General features: G+C 37.1%; 1 protein-coding gene and 1 pseudogene across 1 annotated transcript; one reads left to right on the top strand and one right to left on the bottom strand.

Annotated features, from left to right (window-relative positions):
- Nucleotides 1-1,854: 1,854 nt before the first annotated feature.
- LOC142627290 (receptor-like protein EIX2) lies at nucleotides 1,855-5,168 on the top strand. The gene has a single exon (XM_075801112.1). It carries the CDS (start codon nucleotides 1,907-1,909, stop codon nucleotides 4,919-4,921), a length of 3,015 nt encoding a protein of 1,004 aa, XP_075657227.1. The 5' UTR covers nucleotides 1,855-1,906; the 3' UTR covers nucleotides 4,922-5,168.
- A 640-nt stretch (nucleotides 5,169-5,808) lies between these two features.
- Nucleotides 5,809-19,063, bottom strand: LOC142628958 (uncharacterized; annotated as a pseudogene).
- Between the last annotated feature and the right edge of the window lie 1,559 nt (nucleotides 19,064-20,622).

A 20,622-nucleotide genomic window follows, 5' to 3' on the forward strand; every position in this document is an offset into this window, starting at 1 on the left:
AAAAAAAAAAAAAAAAAAAGACTTGACGAAGTCACCCCTGCCGTGGACTCCAAAAAAAAAAAAAAAAGAAGACTTGACGAAGTCCCCCCTGCCATTGACTCCAAAAAAAAAAAAAAGGCTCACCTGCTGGAGCTGTTGGCATAGTCTAGAAGTCATGATTTTTTGTCCAGAGTTTCTGGTGTTTCCCAGAAAATCATATTATATTTATGAAATTGCTCATTAGTTAATAAATAAAATTTTTATTTTATTAAAAAAGAAAAAAAGAAAAATCATATTATATTTGTAATTTTTTCCATTATTATATTAATTTAATATCTACCCTTTTAAATTTTTATTTATTATTTAGTTTAAATTAATTTTCTTTAAAAAAAATCAATGGCAAAATAGTGTTTTAACAATTAAAAGATAAATTAAAAAAAATAAAATCTATGTTTTCACAAATTCACTATTTTCATGAGTTTTAGCCAGATTAACCGAAAAAGTCTCTTATCTTTTTTTTTTTTTTTTTTTAAGAAAAAAACCTATTTAGGTTTGAATTTCACCTATATAAAAAACTAATTTGTGTCATTATTTTTTTGACACGTCGATAGTTAAGAAGGGTGATCTGAAAATTTTTAACCAGTTAAGTTACAATACTCTTAGTGATAAATAAATAAACAAATAAATGATATTGGTGTCATAAATTCAAATGCTATTGTATTAATATATAAATAAATAAATAAAAACCTTTACCACTCTCATTTAGGTTATTTATCCCCATTTGAATTTAAGGGTTTCTTATCTACATGCGGTTATGGTTTCTTCTACAAATAATAATACTGTAATTAAATTAAATTAAATACATACGGCTATGGTTAAAAAGAAAAAATAAAAAATCCACTCCTCGTTATGTAGTTAAAATGATAACCACCAATAATATTTTATATTTCTCTTTTTAATTTTTCTTCAAATGGCAACTCAATTACCAAAACTAACCCATAAATTAATATGAACCCAATATCGAAATAATAGCTAAAAGGAAAAAAGAAAATTCTTGATTAAAAAAAAAAAAAAAAAAAAAAGCTTTAACATACTAGCCAGCCAGTAGTGTGTGTCGGTGTGTGAGAAGGCTAGTTTGGGAATGCAAAAAATTCCTTGTCTTTCCTACGAAACGTGTTTTAAGATAAGTAACATAATTTCCCTTTCAAAGGAATGGGGGAAAAAAATGCGAAATGAACTATGATTAGGGGTGTCCAAGCAAAACCGGGACCCGACCCACCCGCAAAACCCGTCCGATCCGGACCGACAACCGGCCGACCCGACGTCGATGACGGGTCGGCGGCGGGTCTCAGCTTCCTTAACCCGAAAACGGCGGGTCGGTTGGCGGTTTTGAGGCTGAGAAACCGATTTTAACCGACCCGACCGAGAGATTTCCAGATCCCGGCGAAATTTCCAGAATCCGGCAAGTTTTTACCAGAATCCGGCGAATTTTTTCCAGATTCTGGCGATATATTTCCTTAGATCTGGTGAGATTTTGACTGGATTTGGCGAAATCTCATCAAATCCGGTGAGATTTTCGCCGGATCTTGCGAAATCTCACCGGATCTAAGACAAATATCGCCGGTATCTGAAAAATTTCGCCGGAATCTGGGTTTCTTCGCCGGACTGTGTGTTTTTTCACCGATTACTCGTCGTCTTCTCAGATCTATGATTCCGACCGACCCGCCCGCCACCCGTTGATGACCTGAACCGCCTGACCCGATTACTCCGGCGGGTCGGCGGCGGGTGCGTTTTTTTCTCCAACCGATTCCGGCGGGTCGGTTCCGGGTTGGGCACAAACCCGACCCGGACCGACCCGTGGACAGCCCTAACTATGATCATTATAAATAGCATTTAAACCTTCAACATTGTAAATTGCCAAACAACGATGGCTAGCATGAAAACCACCTTTCTACTTGCTCTTATTTTCCTTCTTTTGCAAACTGAGTTTATTTCACTTGAAGCTATATGGTCCAATTCTAGTGCTGGCAACTCCACTGTGGGTTGCATTGACATGGAAAGGGAAGCCCTTCTTAAATTTAAAGAAGGTCTTGATGTTACTTCAGGAACTCTTTCTTCCTGGGTTGGCGAAGATTGCTGCAACTGGTTGGGAGTAGGCTGTAGCAATCGAACAGGTAACATCATAAAACTCGACCTCAATGCCCAACTTTTATGTGATCAAATGTCTGGTAATACCTCAGCAGTATGTGGGTATCCTTTGAGGGGTGTTTTATCTCCTTCTTTGCTTGAATTAAAATATCTAAATTACTTGAACCTAAGCTACAACGATCTCCGAGGAACGATCCCTCCTCAAATTGGGAATCTTTCTAACTTGCTTTATCTTGATCTCTCCGATGCAGACTTTAATGGAACGATCCCTCCTCAAATTGGGAATCTTTCTAACTTGCTTTATCTTGATCTCTCTTGGAATTTCCTAACAGCTTCAAATTTAAATTGGCTCTCCGGTCTCTCTTCCCTAAAATACCTCAATTTAAATGACGTGGACCTTTCCGAAGCAACAACTGATTGGCTTCAAACTGTTAATTTGCTCCCTTCTCTGTTGGAGTTGCACTTGTCCGATTGTGAACTTCATCATCTCCCTCAAAATTTTCCCTCTGTCAACTTTACGTCACTTTCAGTACTTGATCTCTCTGGGAATGACTTCAACTCTTCTTCAATTCCTCAATGGGTGTTCAATTTCACTTCCCTCACAAAACTCCAACTTTGGTATTGTAATCTCGCAGGCTCCATCCCTAAGATTGCAAAGGGTAACCTATGCAAATTGCAGACTTTGGATTTATTCGATAATAATTTAAGTGGCGAAATAACAGAATTTTTCCAGGCCTTATCGGAATGCAGTAACAGTAGCCTAGAGGAGTTATATTTGAGCCGGAACAAACTCATTGGGAATATCCCTCATTCTTTGGGGAATTTAAAACGTTTGAGAGAGCTTCAACTTCACATCAACGCATTCTCCGGTTCAATTCCATCATCTATACAAAGTTTGTCCCATTTGAGAGAGCTTCAACTTTTCAGCAACGCATTCTCCGGTTCAATTCCATTATCCATACAAAATTTGTCCTGTTTGGAGATACTGTCCCTCTATGACAACAAGATGAATGGAACCATCCCAGAATCAATTGGACAACTTTCTGAGCTGAGAGAGTTGCATCTCTCCGGGAATTATTGGCAAGGTATCATGACTGAAACTCATTTCCTAAATCTCACAAAATTGTATGTGTTTTCCTTGTCATCATCATCTAGGAACCCTTTAGTTTTCAATGTGACACATGACTGGATTCCTCCTTTCAGTCTACAATATGTCAAGATTTTGGACTGTCGATTGAACCCTACATTCCCTGCATGGCTTAGAACACAGAATGAACTCACAGAGATCCATTTAGTAAATACTGCAATTTCAGATACAATATCGAATTGCTTGTGGAACTTGTCTTCACAGCTTGTGGAGTTAGATCTTTCTCATAACAACTTAATGGGGAATCTCCCTAAGTCATTAAACTTATCTTCCTTGCAGAGGGTATATCTAGATTTCAATCATTTAGAGGGTTCACTACCACTATGGCCTAATGTGACAGTGTTCTCTTTGAGAAACAATTCACTTTCAGGACCAATACCAATAAGAATTGGCCAAGAAATGTCACAGTTGGTAGAATTAGATCTTTCTGACAACAGTCTAAATGGTAGCATCCCATCATCCATTAATGGACTAAGAGTTTTGGGCTTTCTTCGTCTATCGAACAATCATTTCTCTGGAAATATCCACAACCACTGGCAGGGTATGCTGGATTTGTTTTTCATAGATCTGTCCAGAAATTATCTATCTGGTGGCATTCCAAGCTCAATGTGCTCACTACCTTATCTTAGTTGGTTGCAATTGAGTAACAACAATCTTTCTGGAAACCTCTCTTTAGGCCTAAAATTTCTTTCGAGACAGATTTCAACACTTGATTTTGGAGGAAATAGGTTATCAGGGACCATACCAGAATGGATTGGAGAAAGAAATTTTTCAATAAAGATATTAAGCCTTCGAGGTAATATGCTTTATGGAAAAATTCCTAAACAATTGTGTGGTCTCACCAATATCCATGTCTTGGACCTTGCCCATAATAATTTCTCAGGATCTATTCCAACATGTTTGGGTAGTTTGGTTGGTTACATAGATTCCAATGTCGTGGATCATATGAACATCCCACGGTATATGGATTTGGTTGTTAAAGGAAGACAATATGAATACAACGATGAAATTTTTTTGGTTAAAATCATGGATTTTTCAAGAAACAATCTTTCAGGGGAGATCCCAGCAGAACTAACAAGTTTGACATTATTGAATTCCTTGAATTTGTCATGGAATCAGTTGACTGGCAAGATACCAGAGAATATTGGATCTTTGCGCCAATTAGAAACTCTTGACCTCTCAAGCAACCATCTTTCAGGTCACATTCCTCCAAGCATGTCTTCTATGACTTTTTTGAGCCATTTGAACTTGTCATATAACAACCTGTCTGGACAAATTCCATCAACCAACCAGTTTCAAACCTTCAATGATCCGTCTATTTATGAAGGTAACCCATATCTTTATGGGCCTCCTCCATTGCCAACAAGTCTCTCAATGCCAAGGGACAGGAATGCAGAACATAAAGATCAAGAAGATGTACATGTACATAACAATGGCGAAGATCAATTTGAAAAGTTATGGTTTTACCTAAGTATTGCGTTGGGTTTCATTGTGGGATTTTGGGTTGTTTGTGGCAGCTTGTTGATAAAGAAGTCTTGGAGACATACTTACTTCTGTTTTGCTGAAAAAATGAAAGATAGGCTTTTAGTGGTCATTGCATTGAATATGGCTCATCTGCAAAGGAAGATTCAAGCAGAAAGACACTGAGACTGGGATTTAATGAAACTAGTTTATATATATATGTGTGTGTGTGTGTGTGTCTATGTTTGTTGTACTTGTCTTTGTATTGTACTTAATATTTGGGCTTTACTTTTGGGTTAAATGATATCTTAATATGTTAAGCCTCGAGTGGTGTCTTTCTAAAGTGTTATCTCCGTAAAAGAGACTTAGATAAATTTGAAGCTTTGTATTACGATTTGTACTTCTCATGTATTGAAGACGCTTGTTGCTTCCATTGTGCACAAATTGCAATGGTCAACTTTTTGTTGGTTTTGCCATTCCAGATTGAGAAATTCATTGGAACAATGTAGGCATAGAAGGCTGTGCACATCTAAATTTCTTTTTTCTTTTTTTCTTTTGATAAACTTCAATATCATTAGCAAGAGAAAGTGGGGCAATCCTTCTTACAGGCGAGCTCAAGAACTCCTGGAAGCTTGTCCTTGTAGAAACAAACACAAATACTAGAATTAAGAGAGAGTTTTGCAGCTACATGAGCAGCTGAGTTACAATCCTCTTGATCCAATTAAATTTAACACCTAGGAAAAGAGCTTTGAGCGAAAAAACACTGCTAATTACATTATGGATAGACCAATCAAAAGAGCTGCTCTCTAAGGACAGTGGGTCTATACAGTTTTTGGCATCTCCCTCAAAGATAACATGACTCCACTTCTCATTAAGTGCAAGTTGAGTTCCCCAAAGGAGTGCAGAGGCTTTAGCCATGATAGGGGTACACTTTGAGATCGGCTTGGCCCAAATCTTGATGACTTCACCTTTATCATTTCTAGCAACTGCTGCTATTGAAGCGAAAGACTCAGATACAGCAACGTCAACATTTAGCTTTATCTAACCAAGAGGAGGTGGTTCCCATGCTTGTTGAGGATGATTAGTGTTGGGAGCTGGTTCCAATGCTAGAGCTGGTTCCAATGATTAGTGCACATCTAAAACTTGGTACGTCACATATATAACCATTTCTCATATAGGAAGTACCTCTTAACTCATGTAGGTGCTTTTGCTGTGTTAACCATACTACTATATCCTCAAGGACCTCAACGCAAGTTGACATGAACAAATTTACTCTTCACATTTTACAGATGCAACAACAAGAAGTAGCTCCACGAGCACTTGCACAAGATATTACATGAATATCAGTTCATAATTCACTTTAAAACTAGATCCCAGCCACAAATAAAAATAAAAATAATGATATAACTTTGCAATTTTGCTTGAGTGAAGCCAAGTAATATGAAAAGGGAGCTTTTAGAGTGAAGCTTTGCCAAGTGATATAGACAGTTAAAAGCTAGGCTTAACTAGTTAGCCTCCAGCTCTATGGACCGTCAAGGCTCAGCCACTTCCTCCTCCCACTAAAGCTCAGGTTAAGCGTCAAATTTGGAAGGCAACACCGTGCAGACTTGGCAAATTTTCCCTTCCCAGGATTGTAACTTCTGTTGAGTATTGCCTCACTACTGCATGAGGGAATTACTGGGAAAACAAGTCTGGTGGTTGTTACACAACACAGACTCCCTTTTCTACGAAATCTTCAAAGCAAAGTATTTCCCTAATGGATCAACCGTTGATGAGGATGTTAAGGGTGGAGGCTCATATGCTTGGCAAAGCATTTTTAAGGAGAGGAAGGTGATCAATTTGGGTTCTATTTGGCAAATAGGTGATGGAAAAAAGTGCTTGCCTATGGATACTTGGATTTTGTGCCGTTATCAATGAGGATGGCCCAAGCTGGTTGGAGGACCGGGTTGTCGATGAATTTTTACCCGTGAAGTTAGCTCTATCTTGAGTTTGCCCCTCAGTTATCGCAACACTACTGATAAGCTGATTTGGCGGAGTAAAACTCAAGGCACTTACACAACAAAGAGTGCTTATAAGCTGCTTAGAGACAATGAGGCCTCAACAAGGCCTAGTACTTTGAATCCTACTGCACTATTGGGGTTTTTGAAAAAAGATTTGGGGCTTGAAAGTGCCTAATAAAGTTAAACATTTTGTTTGGAGGGCATGTAATGAAGCTTTGCCTACTAAGAAGAATTTATTCCATAAAAATGTTACTAAGTTTGCAATATGTGGTGGTTGCAACTGAGTTGGAGGACACAGTTCACGCTCTTTGAGGATGTCAAAGGATAAAAGATGTTTGGTGGGAGGATAAGTTCTGTCGGACAAGTTTATTTGAACACTTCGTAGATTTCAGGGATTTGTTTGTGGGAGTTTTAAACTCTGATGATCCGGAATTAGCAGATCGATTCGCTATGGTAAGGTGGAGTATCTGGTTTAAGAGGAATGCAGATCGTACGGTGCAAGGATCACTACCATACCATTAGATCTATTCTGATGCAATGGCAAGACTACAAGAAGTCTATGCCGTTTCCATACCATCTAGTTATCTAGTTTGCCTCAGCCTGTATTTCGGTCTGAGCATTGGGTACCCCCTGACCTGCCTTTTTACAAAGCTAATTTCGATGGAGCTCTCTTTAGAGACTCCACATCAGCTGGCATTGGAGTTGTTGTTAGAGACTTTGAAGGTAATGTTATTGGAGCTTTGTCTGAACGGATTGGTCTACCTGCGTCCATGGTGGAGGTGGAAGCTCGTGCTTTCAAGAGAGCTGTTTCTTCTGCCATTAAAATTGGTCTGCAGGAAGTTGTTTCTGAAGGGGACTCTGAGACGATCATTAGCTCTTTAAATTCAGATTGTTCTTGCCTTGCCCATTTTGTTCATCTAGTTGAAGATTGCCAAGTCCATCCGGGCAAGTGGCAACCTTAGGTTCTCTGCTTTCACTCATGTGCGTAGAATCTGTAATGTGGTGGTAGATAAATTAGCTAAGAAAGCAAGATATTTGCTTTTGCCCCAGTTTTGGCTTGAGGACATCCCTGTTGATGTCTCTCCATTTGTAATGCAGGACAGAAATTTTATGTCAAACCATTAATAAAATTCCTGTTGGTTTCCTTTTGTTACGTATCTGTAAAGGTTTTTATTTGTAGATTTTGAAGAAAGGGGACTAATGGTAGGATGGACTTTTGACCTCTTGTAAATTTTGACTGCCATCGATGGCATCATCCCTGAAGCTCTCTTGAAAAAGCTCAATTATTTGTTTCTTTATATCTGTTTTAGAGAGTTCAAGAATGGGACTGGAGCTACTGTCCATGTAAAGTGGTTTTTCTAAGTGATGCGTTTCTTTGAAGCTACAATGGTGGACAGGAGTGTTGCCACGAGAGGGGGTAGTATCTGCAGAAATCACAAGCTAGTAAAAAAGCTTAAACACAAATATAAACTATAGTCTCCCTTTTTTTTTTTAATAAAAAGAGTCATGCCTTTATGAGAATTATAGAAGTTAAAGAGTAAATATAAATACAAGCACGCCAAATTCTGAAACAAATTGAAAACAACTCACTCCACCACTGACACTGTAGAAATCTTCACAATCAGATTCTAAGTAGACTGTAGATCAAAATATACTTCCTCTTTTTCTTTTAATACTACCTCTTTAGAACCTGCATAACGAGCACCATTCTGTTAAAGTTGCTATATAGTTCATGAGCAAGTCAAGAGGAAATGGGCGTAATGGTTTGAAAGTGTAAAACAGTTGACTAAAATCTGTAAGCTACAGTCTACAGAGTCAGAAGTAGAAGACCTGAACAAGTTACATTTACCAACAAGACTGCGTAAATAAGTTTGCATATGGAATTCAAAATCTCCCAACTTTTGGCCACAGTTAGTGGTGGAGCAAGGAATTTATCATTGGGGGGCCATATATAAAATTTTTGCGTATGAAATCTAAAATAGTAATGTAGAATACTTCATAACTCAATATGCTATAAATAACAACTAAATACATGTTAATATAGAAGTATATACCATATACTTTAATTAAACTAATCAAGTACATTTATAAATTATAATGCCAATACAATATATAGTATTTTGATTATTATAATAACAAATAATATATTATAAGGAAAATAAAAAAGAAAGAAATGAAAAGTAAAGTACAAAATTTAAAAGAAGGTAAATAAAAATTAAAGTAACACACGAGCACTATATAGGGGTTAAGGGTCTACGAAAGCTTCAAGCTTATCTTTCACTTTTTCTTGTCTAGTTTAGTCACACAAAACTTTTACTTTTTACATTGTAAACACAAAACTGCAGCAGCAATGGGAAAAAGGAAAGAGCTGAAAAGAAGAAAAAAAGAAGGCAAAAGCCAAGAGAGAGAGAGAGAGAGAGAGAGTTGGGATGAAATTAGATTTTTTTTTTTTCACTTTTATTTGTTGAGGTAGTTGTTAAAATACCTATATGTTTATTTTAAAGATTTTGAATGTTTAATTATTGTAATTTTTTGACATACATTCTATTTAAATGAAATTTATGTTTATTTTTAGAATTTCTTAAATACATATGTATATTATCGGGTATGGGGGGAATGATAATATTCTTTTAAAAATTTTCAAATTATTTAGGATAATTTCAAAAAAAAAATTCCTTAATTTTTTTCAAAAGGGGGGGGGGGTGAAAGAAAATATAAAAAAGAATCAATAAAAAAAAGTAAAGAATATATAAACATTTTCTCACCTATTTTTCTCATATTTTGGGAAGATTAAAATGGTGGGCTAGATAGAAAATTAATTCTCTCTCCTTTTTAACTTCTTTCCACTTTTCTAATCAATCCATCTTCCATACTCTCTTTACCATTTTCTTTACTCTTACATTTCCACCCAACCAAACGCATTTTTGAATGTTTAAAAGACACCCAACAATCCCAACCCAACAACCTTGGTGTACAATGGAGGCCATAGAAATAGTTGTTTATAATCATCTCCTTGGCCTTTTACCACACTGCTGAAAAGTTACAAAATTTCACAACCCAATAGACATACAATAAAATTTATGCTATCAGAAATTACTATATGAGAAATGTTAACCAATGCCTTAATTGGTTAAGGAGCTTTTTTTAAAAACATTTTATTGGGAAAATAATAAAATAATAAATGTTGTTGACAACTTTTTATATTTCTCATGAAAGTGGTGTTAAAACTTTCTTATTATAATTTATTAACAATTGTCCTAATGGCATCTGTTAACATAACCCTTACCATATTACAACTTCCTTCCCCCTCCCGCACTGCAATTTTATCTTCTTTCCCTTATAATGTCACCATTTGCATGTAGACAGTCACTCTTCAAAGTCAAAAGATGATTTGCCTTCATTTAAAGAAGGTAATTCTACAGTCAGTGTGTTAAAACATGAAACTGATTATTGTTTACCCTGCAAGTGTCGAGAGATCTAACGAATGCGTAAAATAATACAAGAAGCATTTCAAAGGACAAGTGTACAAACCACTATGATGAAGGACTAAGGAGCTACCAAAACTGTGACATGATTTTTGTAGATTCAAGCTAAAATAATACATCATCTTCATCAACAAATCAAGTTATTTGAACCAAATCAAAGTCATTTTCAACAAAAAATGACAGAATCTACAAAACTTCAAGTCATACTGTCATGGATCATATGCTATCAAAGAAAATAAGAAGAACCATCATTATAACAACAATGCAAACATGTAAGATTAGAAAAGACAAGTTGATAATTATGTAGAATATGGTGGGTTTGAAGATCAGAAAAGGCAAGTTTGAAGAAGAACTTGAAGATCCTTCAAGAAGTCTTTCTTCTTGGGTTGGTGAAGATTGCTGCAAGCGGTATGGAGTGGGCTGTAGCAATCAAACAGGTAACATCATAAAACTCGACCTCAAAAGGCCATTTTTTGTGTGACCCATATTCTAATATTACATCAATAGTATGTTTGGGTGGAGTTTTATCTCCTTTGCTTGATTTAAAATATCTAAATTACTTGGACCTAAGCAACAATAAATTTCAAGGAATTCCCATCCCAAATTGTAGACTTTACAAAGGGGAACCTATGCAATTGCAGACCTTAGTCCTTCATCATAGGCCATGTTTGGTTTGCTCAATCCTCATCACCCATCACTCAATTTTAGTGGGACCCACATCATTTGTGCTTGTTTGGCTTTATTTTGGTTTCTCACTTTCCATCTCATAACTCAAAAAAGTGAGTTAGAGCATCCACATCAGTGGATGGATAAGTGTGTATAAATATGCAAAATGAGAAAAAAGTATTAATTTTACACATTTTGAGCAAAAAAGTCTCTACATCAGTGCCTCTAAACTCATTTAAACTCATCTATATGATACACTTTGCTACAGTACCGTGTAAATTTACACAGTACTGTAGCAGGTGTATTTAATTTTATTTATTTATTGTTTTTTCTCTCTCCTCCCAACTGACTCTCACCTCCCTCTCTCTCTCTCTCTCTTAGACACAGCACAACTCTCTCTTTCTCTCATCTCATCCATTTTTTTCCTCTAGCCGCCGATCGCCATCGCCGTTGATAAGAACAAGGTCGAGCAAGCCGAGTCGCCGGACGGCCATCGCAAGGAGGTGGCGGTGTTGCGAGGCGTCGATCTTGCTCCGATTCGTTGGTTGTTGTTGTTGTTGTTGTTGTTGTTGTTGTTGTTTTTTTTTTTTTTTTTTTTTTTTTTTTTTTTTTTTCTGGTGTGGGTAAGGCTCGACGGATTGGTGGGTTTGTTGAAGGGTGGCTGATCGGTGGGCAATGAATGGGTTTGGGTGTGGGTGAGGCTCGACGGATAGGTGGGTTTGTTGAAGGATTTTGTTGAAGGATCTTGCCGCCGATTTTGTTCGATGAATGGGTTTGTTGAAGACTGGCTCGCCGGAGAAGACGCAATGAGGGAGTGGCTCGCCGGAGAAGATGCAATAAGGGAGGAAAGAAATAATAAAAAATGTAAAAAGATAGAATATTTTATTGAATAAATGTGTAGAATAGATAAACTGATGTGAGAGTTTTGTAAAAATGAAGGTATAAAATAGAAAAAGTAGGTTTTTTTTGTGTAAAATAGACAAAAAATTTAAACGAGCGGGTCTGGATGCTCTCAGAGGGATAGGAACTGAAAACACATTTGGCTTATTTTCGGATCACGAGTTATGGGTGATGGTGGCAAACTTGTAATTAACTAATGGCAAGTGGGTCCCAACCAAAGGTCAAGTCCCATCACATGCAGAGCAAATGCCAGTGAAGTTATTGAGCCAACGATCATATGCACTATTCAATTTCAGCTTTAGTGCAATCACCTCATCGACTCTCATTTTTTATCTTCACTTTCACATATTGCTCTGTTCTTGTACCAAAAGGTGAGAAAAGTTTTATGGGCTTCATCTGCTCTGTTCTTCACGCATCTGGGTCCATTTTTTTTTTCTTTGCCGAAACTGGTTCTCATTTTATGAGAGGCGGAGTGAGGCAGAGTGAGGGTTTGAAGAGCTGAAGATCGGTGGTGAGAAAGTGGAGGCACTGCTGAGGTCAGAGAGTGTTGTAGTTGTGGAGAGAGTGTGGAGTTGTGGAATGGGCGTGAAGAGGAAAGAGAGAGAGAGAGACAACGCAAGTAGGCAAAATTGTCGTTCTGTACACTTGCTTTGCAAGAAATTTTTGTGGGACCTAGTGAGTGACATAAAGCTGAGTTTTTGAATTGGAAAAACCATTTAGATATTCCACCCAAACGACCCACCAAGCAGAGTTATGAGTTTATTTGAGTTAGAGTTATAAGAATTGAGTTAGGAGTTTGAGTGAGGAGATTTGAGGGATGGGTGACTAGTGACCTCCAAACCAAACAAGGTAAGTGGCGAAATACCATAATTTTTTCAGGCCTTTTTCGTAATGTAGTAACAGTAGCCTAGAGCATTTAAATTTGAGCTTGAACCAACTCATTGGGAACGTGCCTCATTCTTTGGGGTATGTAAAACGTTTGAGAAACCTTCAACTTTACGGCAACGCATTCTCCAGTTCAATTCCATTATCTATACAAAATTTGTCCCGTTTGGAGATACTGGACCCCAGTGTCAACATGATGAATAGAACTGTTGAAGCTGAAATGAATGAAGTAATAGAAGCTGAAGCTGAAGTAAATAAACGACAGGACAAACAAAGAGAGCAAAACGACATCAGTGGAAGAAAGCCTAAGCATAAAACGGCAAACAAACAAAAGAAAGAGAAACGCACCGTTTAAATTAGTGGGAAGTTAGTTACATTAGATGCCAAGTGTCTCTATTTTATTGGTTGAAGATTTGAAGAAACGGTTATTGTTTTTGGCGCCAGTTTTCAGTCTCTGTTTTAGGTTCTGTATAAATAGCCCCTCTGTTAGTTGATTTATGTAACAACTATTATCAATTTCCATTTTAAGTAAATAATAGTTTTCTCTCAAAGGCATTCTCTGTGTTTTCTTCTTATTTTACATGGTATCAGAGCAATTTTCTTTCACTTTCCTACCAACCAAACAGTTTTTTTTTCTTTGAACTAAGTTTCTTGGCTTCCCATGGCTTCAAACTCTTCGAGTGCACCATCTTCTTCGTCTACTCCAACTGCAAATGTAGTCATGGCAGATGAATATGCCAACAATCCTTATTTCTTACTAGCAAATGAGAATCCTGGTCTAGTTCTCACATCTCAACCTCTCAATGGCCCTGAGAATTACATGACTTGGGCGAGGTCTGTGTTTCTGGCTCTGAGTTCCAGGAACAAGTTTGGATTCGTTAATGGTTCAATTTCAGAACCAGATCCAACTTCACCCTTATTCAACTCTTGGAATAGATGCAACACTACCATCCTTTCATGGCTAACTAATTCGCTTAGTCCTGATCTTAAAGCTAGTGTTATGTACATCAATTCTGCAAAAGATTTGTGGATTGATCTCAAGAACAGGCTATCTCAGGACAATACACCAAGATTGTTTGAGTTGCAAAAGGAGATTTCTCATTTGGTTCAAGGATCACTCTCGGTGAGTTCATATTTCACTAAATTCAAGACTTTATGGGATGAATTTGCTAATAATCAACCTTTCACAGTTTGCACTTGTGCTTGTGTTTGTGGTTCTAAGTCATCTCAGTTAGATGCACAGCACAAAGAACATGTATTTCGTTTTTTAATGGGCTTGAATGACAGCTATGGAAACCTAATAGGGCAGATTTTGCTTCTTGAACCTTTTCCTTCTCTTAGTAAAGTGTGTTCTTTAGCTTTGCAAGAAGAGAAAAGAAGGAATCTGGGTAGCACTGCTAATATGGTTCAACAATTGGATGCTGTGGCAATGTATGTGAATAATAATAATAAGCCATTCAATGCAAATCAAGGTCAGAACAAAATTGGTGGGAAAGGAAAGAAAGAAAGTCCTGTGTGCACTTATTGTGGCTTTACTGGACACATAGCAGATAAGTGTTATAAACTTCATGGGTACCCCCCTGGTTATAAGCCCAAAGGAGGTACCAAGCCTATGGCTAATCAAGTTTCAGGAAATCTTGGTTTTGATAGTAATTCCATAGCTCAGTCAAATGGTGTGGCTGCTAGGATGCCTACTTTTGGTGTTCAATCTGATGGAATGGTTAAGAATTTGGTGAATGCTCCCATTAGTACTCAGTCTGGTTTTGGGAATGGTGCTGCTAGCTCACCTTTTGGTTTTGCACATGGTGCTCCTGGTGGTTCTTTCATGCAGCAGAGTGCTTCTTATCAGCCTCAATGTCCCATATCCCAAGCTCAGTGTGAGCAATTGCTGAGTTTCTTGAAAGGGTATGCAGGTGTGGGTTCAGGTTTTGGCACTCCAACTAGTCATGTTGCATCTATCATAACTTCCAATGCTGTTCCAACTTCACCACAACTTCAATCATCTTTGCCTACCACTTCCAATTCCCCTCCCTTCTCTACTAGTTTTTCAGGTAACCCCTTTTGGATTCCACCCAATCTTTCACATTCTGTTTTTTCTGCTCAAGTAATTGATAGGACTGCTTACAAATCTGATTCTTGGATCATAGACACTGGTGCAACTGATCACATGGTGCACTCAGTAACTCAATTCACTTTTATCACTTCCATAGTCAATACTTGTGTCTATTTGCCTAATGGGGAAGAAGCCTTAGTCACACATGTGGGCACTGTGCATCTCTCTTCTACACTTGTTTTAACTGATGTTTTGTGTGTCCCATCTTTTGGTTTTAATATGATTTCAGTGAGTAAGCTTACAAAATCCTTATTTTGTTGTCTTATATTCTTTGGTCATCATTGCTTTATTCAGGACCTTGCTCAATGGAGCATGATTGGTCAGGGTAGAGTGAGCAATGGCTTGTATCTGTTGAACTCAGCTAAACAACAAAGTTCTTATGCTCTCACTGCTGCTGCCAGTTCATCTTTAGATTTGTGGCACACTAGACTAGGTCATCCTTCATTTTCCAAACTTCAATTGTTGAAAAATATTGTAAATATTGACATTTCCAATAAAACTCCATGCTGTGAAGTTTGTCATTTTTCAAAACAGAAAAGGCTTCCTTTTTCCATTAGTACTCATGTATCTTCTACTCCCTTTGAATTGATCCATTGTGACCTTTGGGGTCCCTTTTCTACTTGCACTATTGAAGGTTATAAGTACTTTTTGACCATTGTAGATGATTTTTCTAGATGCACTTGGGTGTATTTGCTCAAACTGAAGTCTGATACTCAGTTTTTAATTCCTAATTTTGCTAACATGGTTAAAACTCAATTTCATAGCAATATTAAGACCATTAGAAGTGATAATGGTACTGAATTTTTCCTCAAAGATTTCTTTCAATCCAATGGCATTTTGCATCAGTTTTCTTGTGTTGATACTCCTCAACAAAATGCCATTGTTGAAAGGAAGCATCAACATATACTCAATGTTGCTAGGGCATTGAAATTTCAATCCCAAGTTCCTTTATGTTTTTGGGGTGACTGCATTCTTACTGCAGTTCACTTGATCAATAGGATTCCTTCCAAATCTTTGGGTAACAAAACTCCTTATGAACTTCTTTTTCATGCTCCACCTTCTTATGCTCATCTCAAAAATTTTGGTTGTTTGTGTTTTGTCTCCACTTCACCCAATCATAGGCACAAATTTGCACCTAGGGCCAGAAAATGTGTTTTCTTAGGTTACCCTCATGGCATTAAAGGCTACAAAGTATTGGACCTTGACTCCAACTCTATTTTCATTTCCAGGGATATTGTGTTTTATGAGACAATATTTCCTTATGCTTATAATCCTTCACCATCTACCTCATACTTGCATGATTTTGTGTTTCCTCATGTTTCTTCTCTATTTCCTTGTGATTCTGATTCTGTTCCCCTTATTGTTCCTTCTCCTTCCTTTGATATTTCTATACCAGCTTCTTTAGATTCTTCTCATTCCACTGATTCTGTTTCCTTAGAGCTTCCAGCCACCACTCCTTCTTTATCTGATTCTATTTCTCATTCTGATTCTACTCCTATTCCTTCTGCTTTATCTGCTCCTTTAAGAAGGTCCACTAGACCCCATGTTGCTCCTTCTTATCTTTCAGACTACTCTTGTAAGATGGTTAGTGCTAAACCTCAACCTGGTCTGCCTTATACCATTTCAGACTACTTGAGCTATTCTCACTTGGGCTCCTCTTTTAAGTCATTTGTTCTAGCAGTCAATGCTACTCCATCAGAACCTGTCTCTTTTCATCAGGCTATGCAATTTCCTGAATGGAGGGCTGCCATGGACAAAGAAATTGAAGCCTTGGAAGTCAATGATACTTGGACTTTAACCCCATTGCCTCCTGGTAAGACTGCAATAGGCTGCAAGTGGGTTTATAGGATTAAATACTTGCCTGATGGGTCCATTGAGAGGTTTAAGGCTCGTTTAGTTGCTAAAGGATTTACTCAGAAGCTTGGTCTTGATTACTCTGAAACTTTTTCTCCAGTTGCCAAATCTGTTTCTGTTAGAATAGTGCTTTCCTTGGTTGCTGTGAAAGGGTGGGTTTTGCATCAAATGGATGTTAACAATGCATTCTTACATGGTGATTTGGTGGAGGATGTGTACATGTCTTTGCCACCTGGTTTTCACAGCAAGGGGGAGGGTTTAGTATGCAAGTTAAACAAGAGTTTATATGGTCTCAAACAGGCCTCAAGACAATGGTTTGAGAAATTTTCAAATACCATATTGCAGATGGGTTTTGTGCAGTCAGAATCAGATTACTCCTTGTTCACACATTCACAAGGAACTTCATTCACTGCACTCTTGGTCTATGTTGATGATATTCTGCTTACAGGTAACAATCCTACTTGTGTTGCTGCCTTGAAGAAACTGCTTGATGATAAATTTGGCTTAAAAGACCTTGGCACCTTAAGGTATTTCTTGGGTTTAGAAGTTGCAAGGACTGCTGAGGGTATTAGTCTTACTCAAAGGAAATATGCCTTGGAGATTTTGAAAGACACAGGTTTTATGGGCTGGAAACCTGTTAGATTTCCCATGGAGCAAAATTTGAGGCTGTCCAAATATGAAGGGAAGTTACTTGCTGACCCAGGAGTGTATAGAAGGCTCATAGGCAGGCTGCTATACTTAACTTTGACAAGACCAGACTTGACATATGCTGTGCACAGATTGAGCCAATTTGTGTCACAGCCTCGAGAACCTCATCTACTAGCAGCACATAGGGTTCTTCAATTTATCAAAGGGTCACCAGGTAAAGGGATTTTCTTTCCTAGTAGTTCAGAGTTGCACATTAAGTCCTTTTGTGATTCAGATTGGGCTGGATGCCCTGATACCCGTAGGTCCTTAACAGGATATGCAGTGTATTTGGGTGATTCCTTGATATCTTGGAGGTCAAAGAAGCAAGGGGTGGTGTCCAGGTCCTCTGCAGAAGCTGAATATAGGGCAATGGCTAGTGTAGCTTGTGAAATTACTTGGGTGATGCAATTGCTTAAGGATTTACAGATTGAACATCATAAACCTGCTATGTTATTTTGTGACAATCAAGCAGCTTTATATATAGCTGCAAACCCAGTTTTTCATGAGAGGACTAAGCACATAGAGGTTGACTGCCATCTGGTAAGGGATAAGATTTTGGAAGGGAAAATAAATACTTTTCATGTGGCAACCAATTCTCAAGTTGCTGATATTTTGACAAAGGCTTTAGGCATGGCAGCTTTTACAAGACTCTCAGCAAAATTGGGAATGAAAGACATATTTCAGCCTGAAGTTTTGCAATCAGTTCAAGTCACAGAGTCTAAGACACTGGACTTGAGGGGGAGTGTTGAAGCTGAAATGAATGAAGTAATAGAAGCTGAAGCTGAAGTAAATAAACGACAGGACAAACAAAGAGAGCAAAACGACATCAGTGGAAGAAAGCCTAAGCATAAAACGGCAAACAAACAAAAGAAAGGGAAACGCACCGTTTAAATTAGTGGGAAGTTAGTTACATTAGATGCCAAGTGTCTCTATTTTATTGGTTGAAGATTTGAAGAAACGGTTATTGTTTTTGGCGCCAGTTTTCAGTCTCTGTTTTAGGTTCTGTATAAATAGCCCCTCTGTTAGTTGATTTATGTAACAACTATTATCAATTTCCATTTTAAGTAAATAATAGTTTTCTCTCAAAGGCATTCTCTGTGTTTTCTTCTTATTTTACAAGAACCATCTCAGAATTAATTGGACAGCTTTCTGAGTTGAGACTTGAGAGTGCTGCATCTCTAAAGAAATTATTGGCAGGGTATCATGACTGAAACTTATTTCCAAAATCTTACAAAATTGTATGAGTTTTCTTTGTTATCACCTAGGAACCGTTTAGTTTTCAATGTGACACGTGACTAGATTCCTCCGTTTAGGCTACAATATGTAAGCTCAATTAATTGTTTTTTTCATATCTGTTGCAGTGGGTTCAAGAAAGGGACTGGATCTAATAAACTGGTTTTTCGTAGTGAGGAGTTTTTTAGAAGCTGCAATGGTGGATAGGAGTGTTTCCACGAGATAGGGTAGTATCTGCAGAAATCACAAGCTAGTAAGAAATCTAAGATTCATATACAAAGTTACAAACTAGTCTCCCAATTTTTTTTTTAATAAAATGAGTCTATTCATTTCAAGGAATTACAGAAGTTAACTAGGAACATATATATATATATATATATAAGCGAATTTCTGAAACAAATTGAAAACAACTCTAACCACCATTGTCACTGAAGAAATCTTCACAATCAGATTCTAAGCAGGACTGCATATCAAAATATATATACATCCTCTTTAGAACCTGCATGGAATAACGGGCACCATTTTGTTAAAGATGATATATAGTTCACGAGCAAGTCAAGAGGAAATGGGCGTAGTGGTTGATCATGTAAACCAGTTACTAAAATGTGTAAGCTATAGAGTCACAAAAGTAGAATACTTGGACACAGCTACTTATTACAGGGTGCGTTCTATGATATCTTTTGAGAAGATAGAAAAGTGGGATGAATGAAATTATAAGAAGAATAAATAAAAAAGTAAAAAATATATGGACATTTTCTCCCATATTTTTCTCAATACAAACGTTCTCTGTGTTCTCCTTGAAACTTCTATAACCAATTCTATTCACTCCATAAACATATAGTAATACCAATAAAAAAAAAACACCCAATGACTAATCAACTAGAATTCAAAATCCTATATAAAAAAAAAAATTGAATTAAAAAAAGTGACATTTCACCTGAGGAAGGTCCATGATATTTTGGCGAATTAAGAAGAAGATCACAGAGAACGCAAAAACGTTGAACTAATTAATTTTGGGCCTTAAATACTATGTTTATAAGTTCTTGTTGAGAGCTTGGGTAGAGTGGAAACTTGAGTTTGGGCCTGGCAGTGTTTGTCGCGGTCAGACGCATAGCCCATAAACTAAATAAAATGTTAGAATGCTGGGCCGAAGACTAGTTAAGTTGAAAATCATTGAGGCCTTTCAATAGACTTGACGGGCAGGAAACGAGCCTACATTAGCTCAATAGTTTTGGGCCTTAAATACTATTTATAAGTTCTTATAATTAAATTAAGGAAAAACAAATACAAAGCTTACCCTTTAAATTTGAGAAAAATACAATTTAGTCTTCTAAATTTATTTTCTTTTAATTGAGCTCTCTAAGTTTCAACTTATATTCAATTAAGTTCTTCCTTCCACTTATGTTAGCTACTTGTGGTAAAGTATTTAATTTTGAATTTTCTAATATCTTCTTTAATTAAAAATTAAAAAAAATGATTCAAAAAATTTTGAAAAGAAAAAGAAAAGAAAGGAAAAGAAAATATGGTTAATCGAAGTGTGCAGTGGGTGTGGCATCGATGGGTGATGAGGTCGATCATGCTGGTTGTCATGGCTGGTGTGTTGGGTAAAATATGGTCTCATCGTTGCTAGGAGAGGGTGCTTTTATAGTTTTAATTTTTAACAATGATGAGGCCAAAAGAGAGGTGGTTTGATCCTTTGCTATGTTCCCACTTGGAATGCGTTGTGAGTCAATGACTTCAGTAATTTGCATAGAAGCATTGGTGTCCCTCATTGGAGACGATCAAATCTAATTTCTACAGTGATGTTGGATTTCAGTTTTGCTACATGTGAATTTACCTTCTCACAGTAATGGCCTAAATCTCTATACAAATGACTAAAGTCAGGTATTCTTTACAAGAATATGGTATTTGGTATCAAATGATATTATGTCAATAGTATCAAAATTTAATAAGTGTGAGAAATGTTAGCAAAAAATAACTAACCCATTAATAATTGAAAAACATGTGTTAGTGATTAATTATTTTTGCATATATGTCTCTTATTTATTGTGTTTTAATTTGAAT

The sequence above is a fragment of the Castanea sativa genome, chromosome 3 (genome assembly GCF_040712315.1).
Source record: "Castanea sativa cultivar Marrone di Chiusa Pesio chromosome 3, ASM4071231v1".
Classification (NCBI taxonomy): Eukaryota; Viridiplantae; Streptophyta; class Magnoliopsida; order Fagales; family Fagaceae; genus Castanea; species Castanea sativa.

Excerpts from the sequence above, each read along its gene's own strand:
- LOC142627290 (XM_075801112.1), top strand. The coding sequence starts at position 1,907 with ATGGCTAGCATGAAAACCACCTTTCTACTTGCTCTTATTTTCCTTCTT.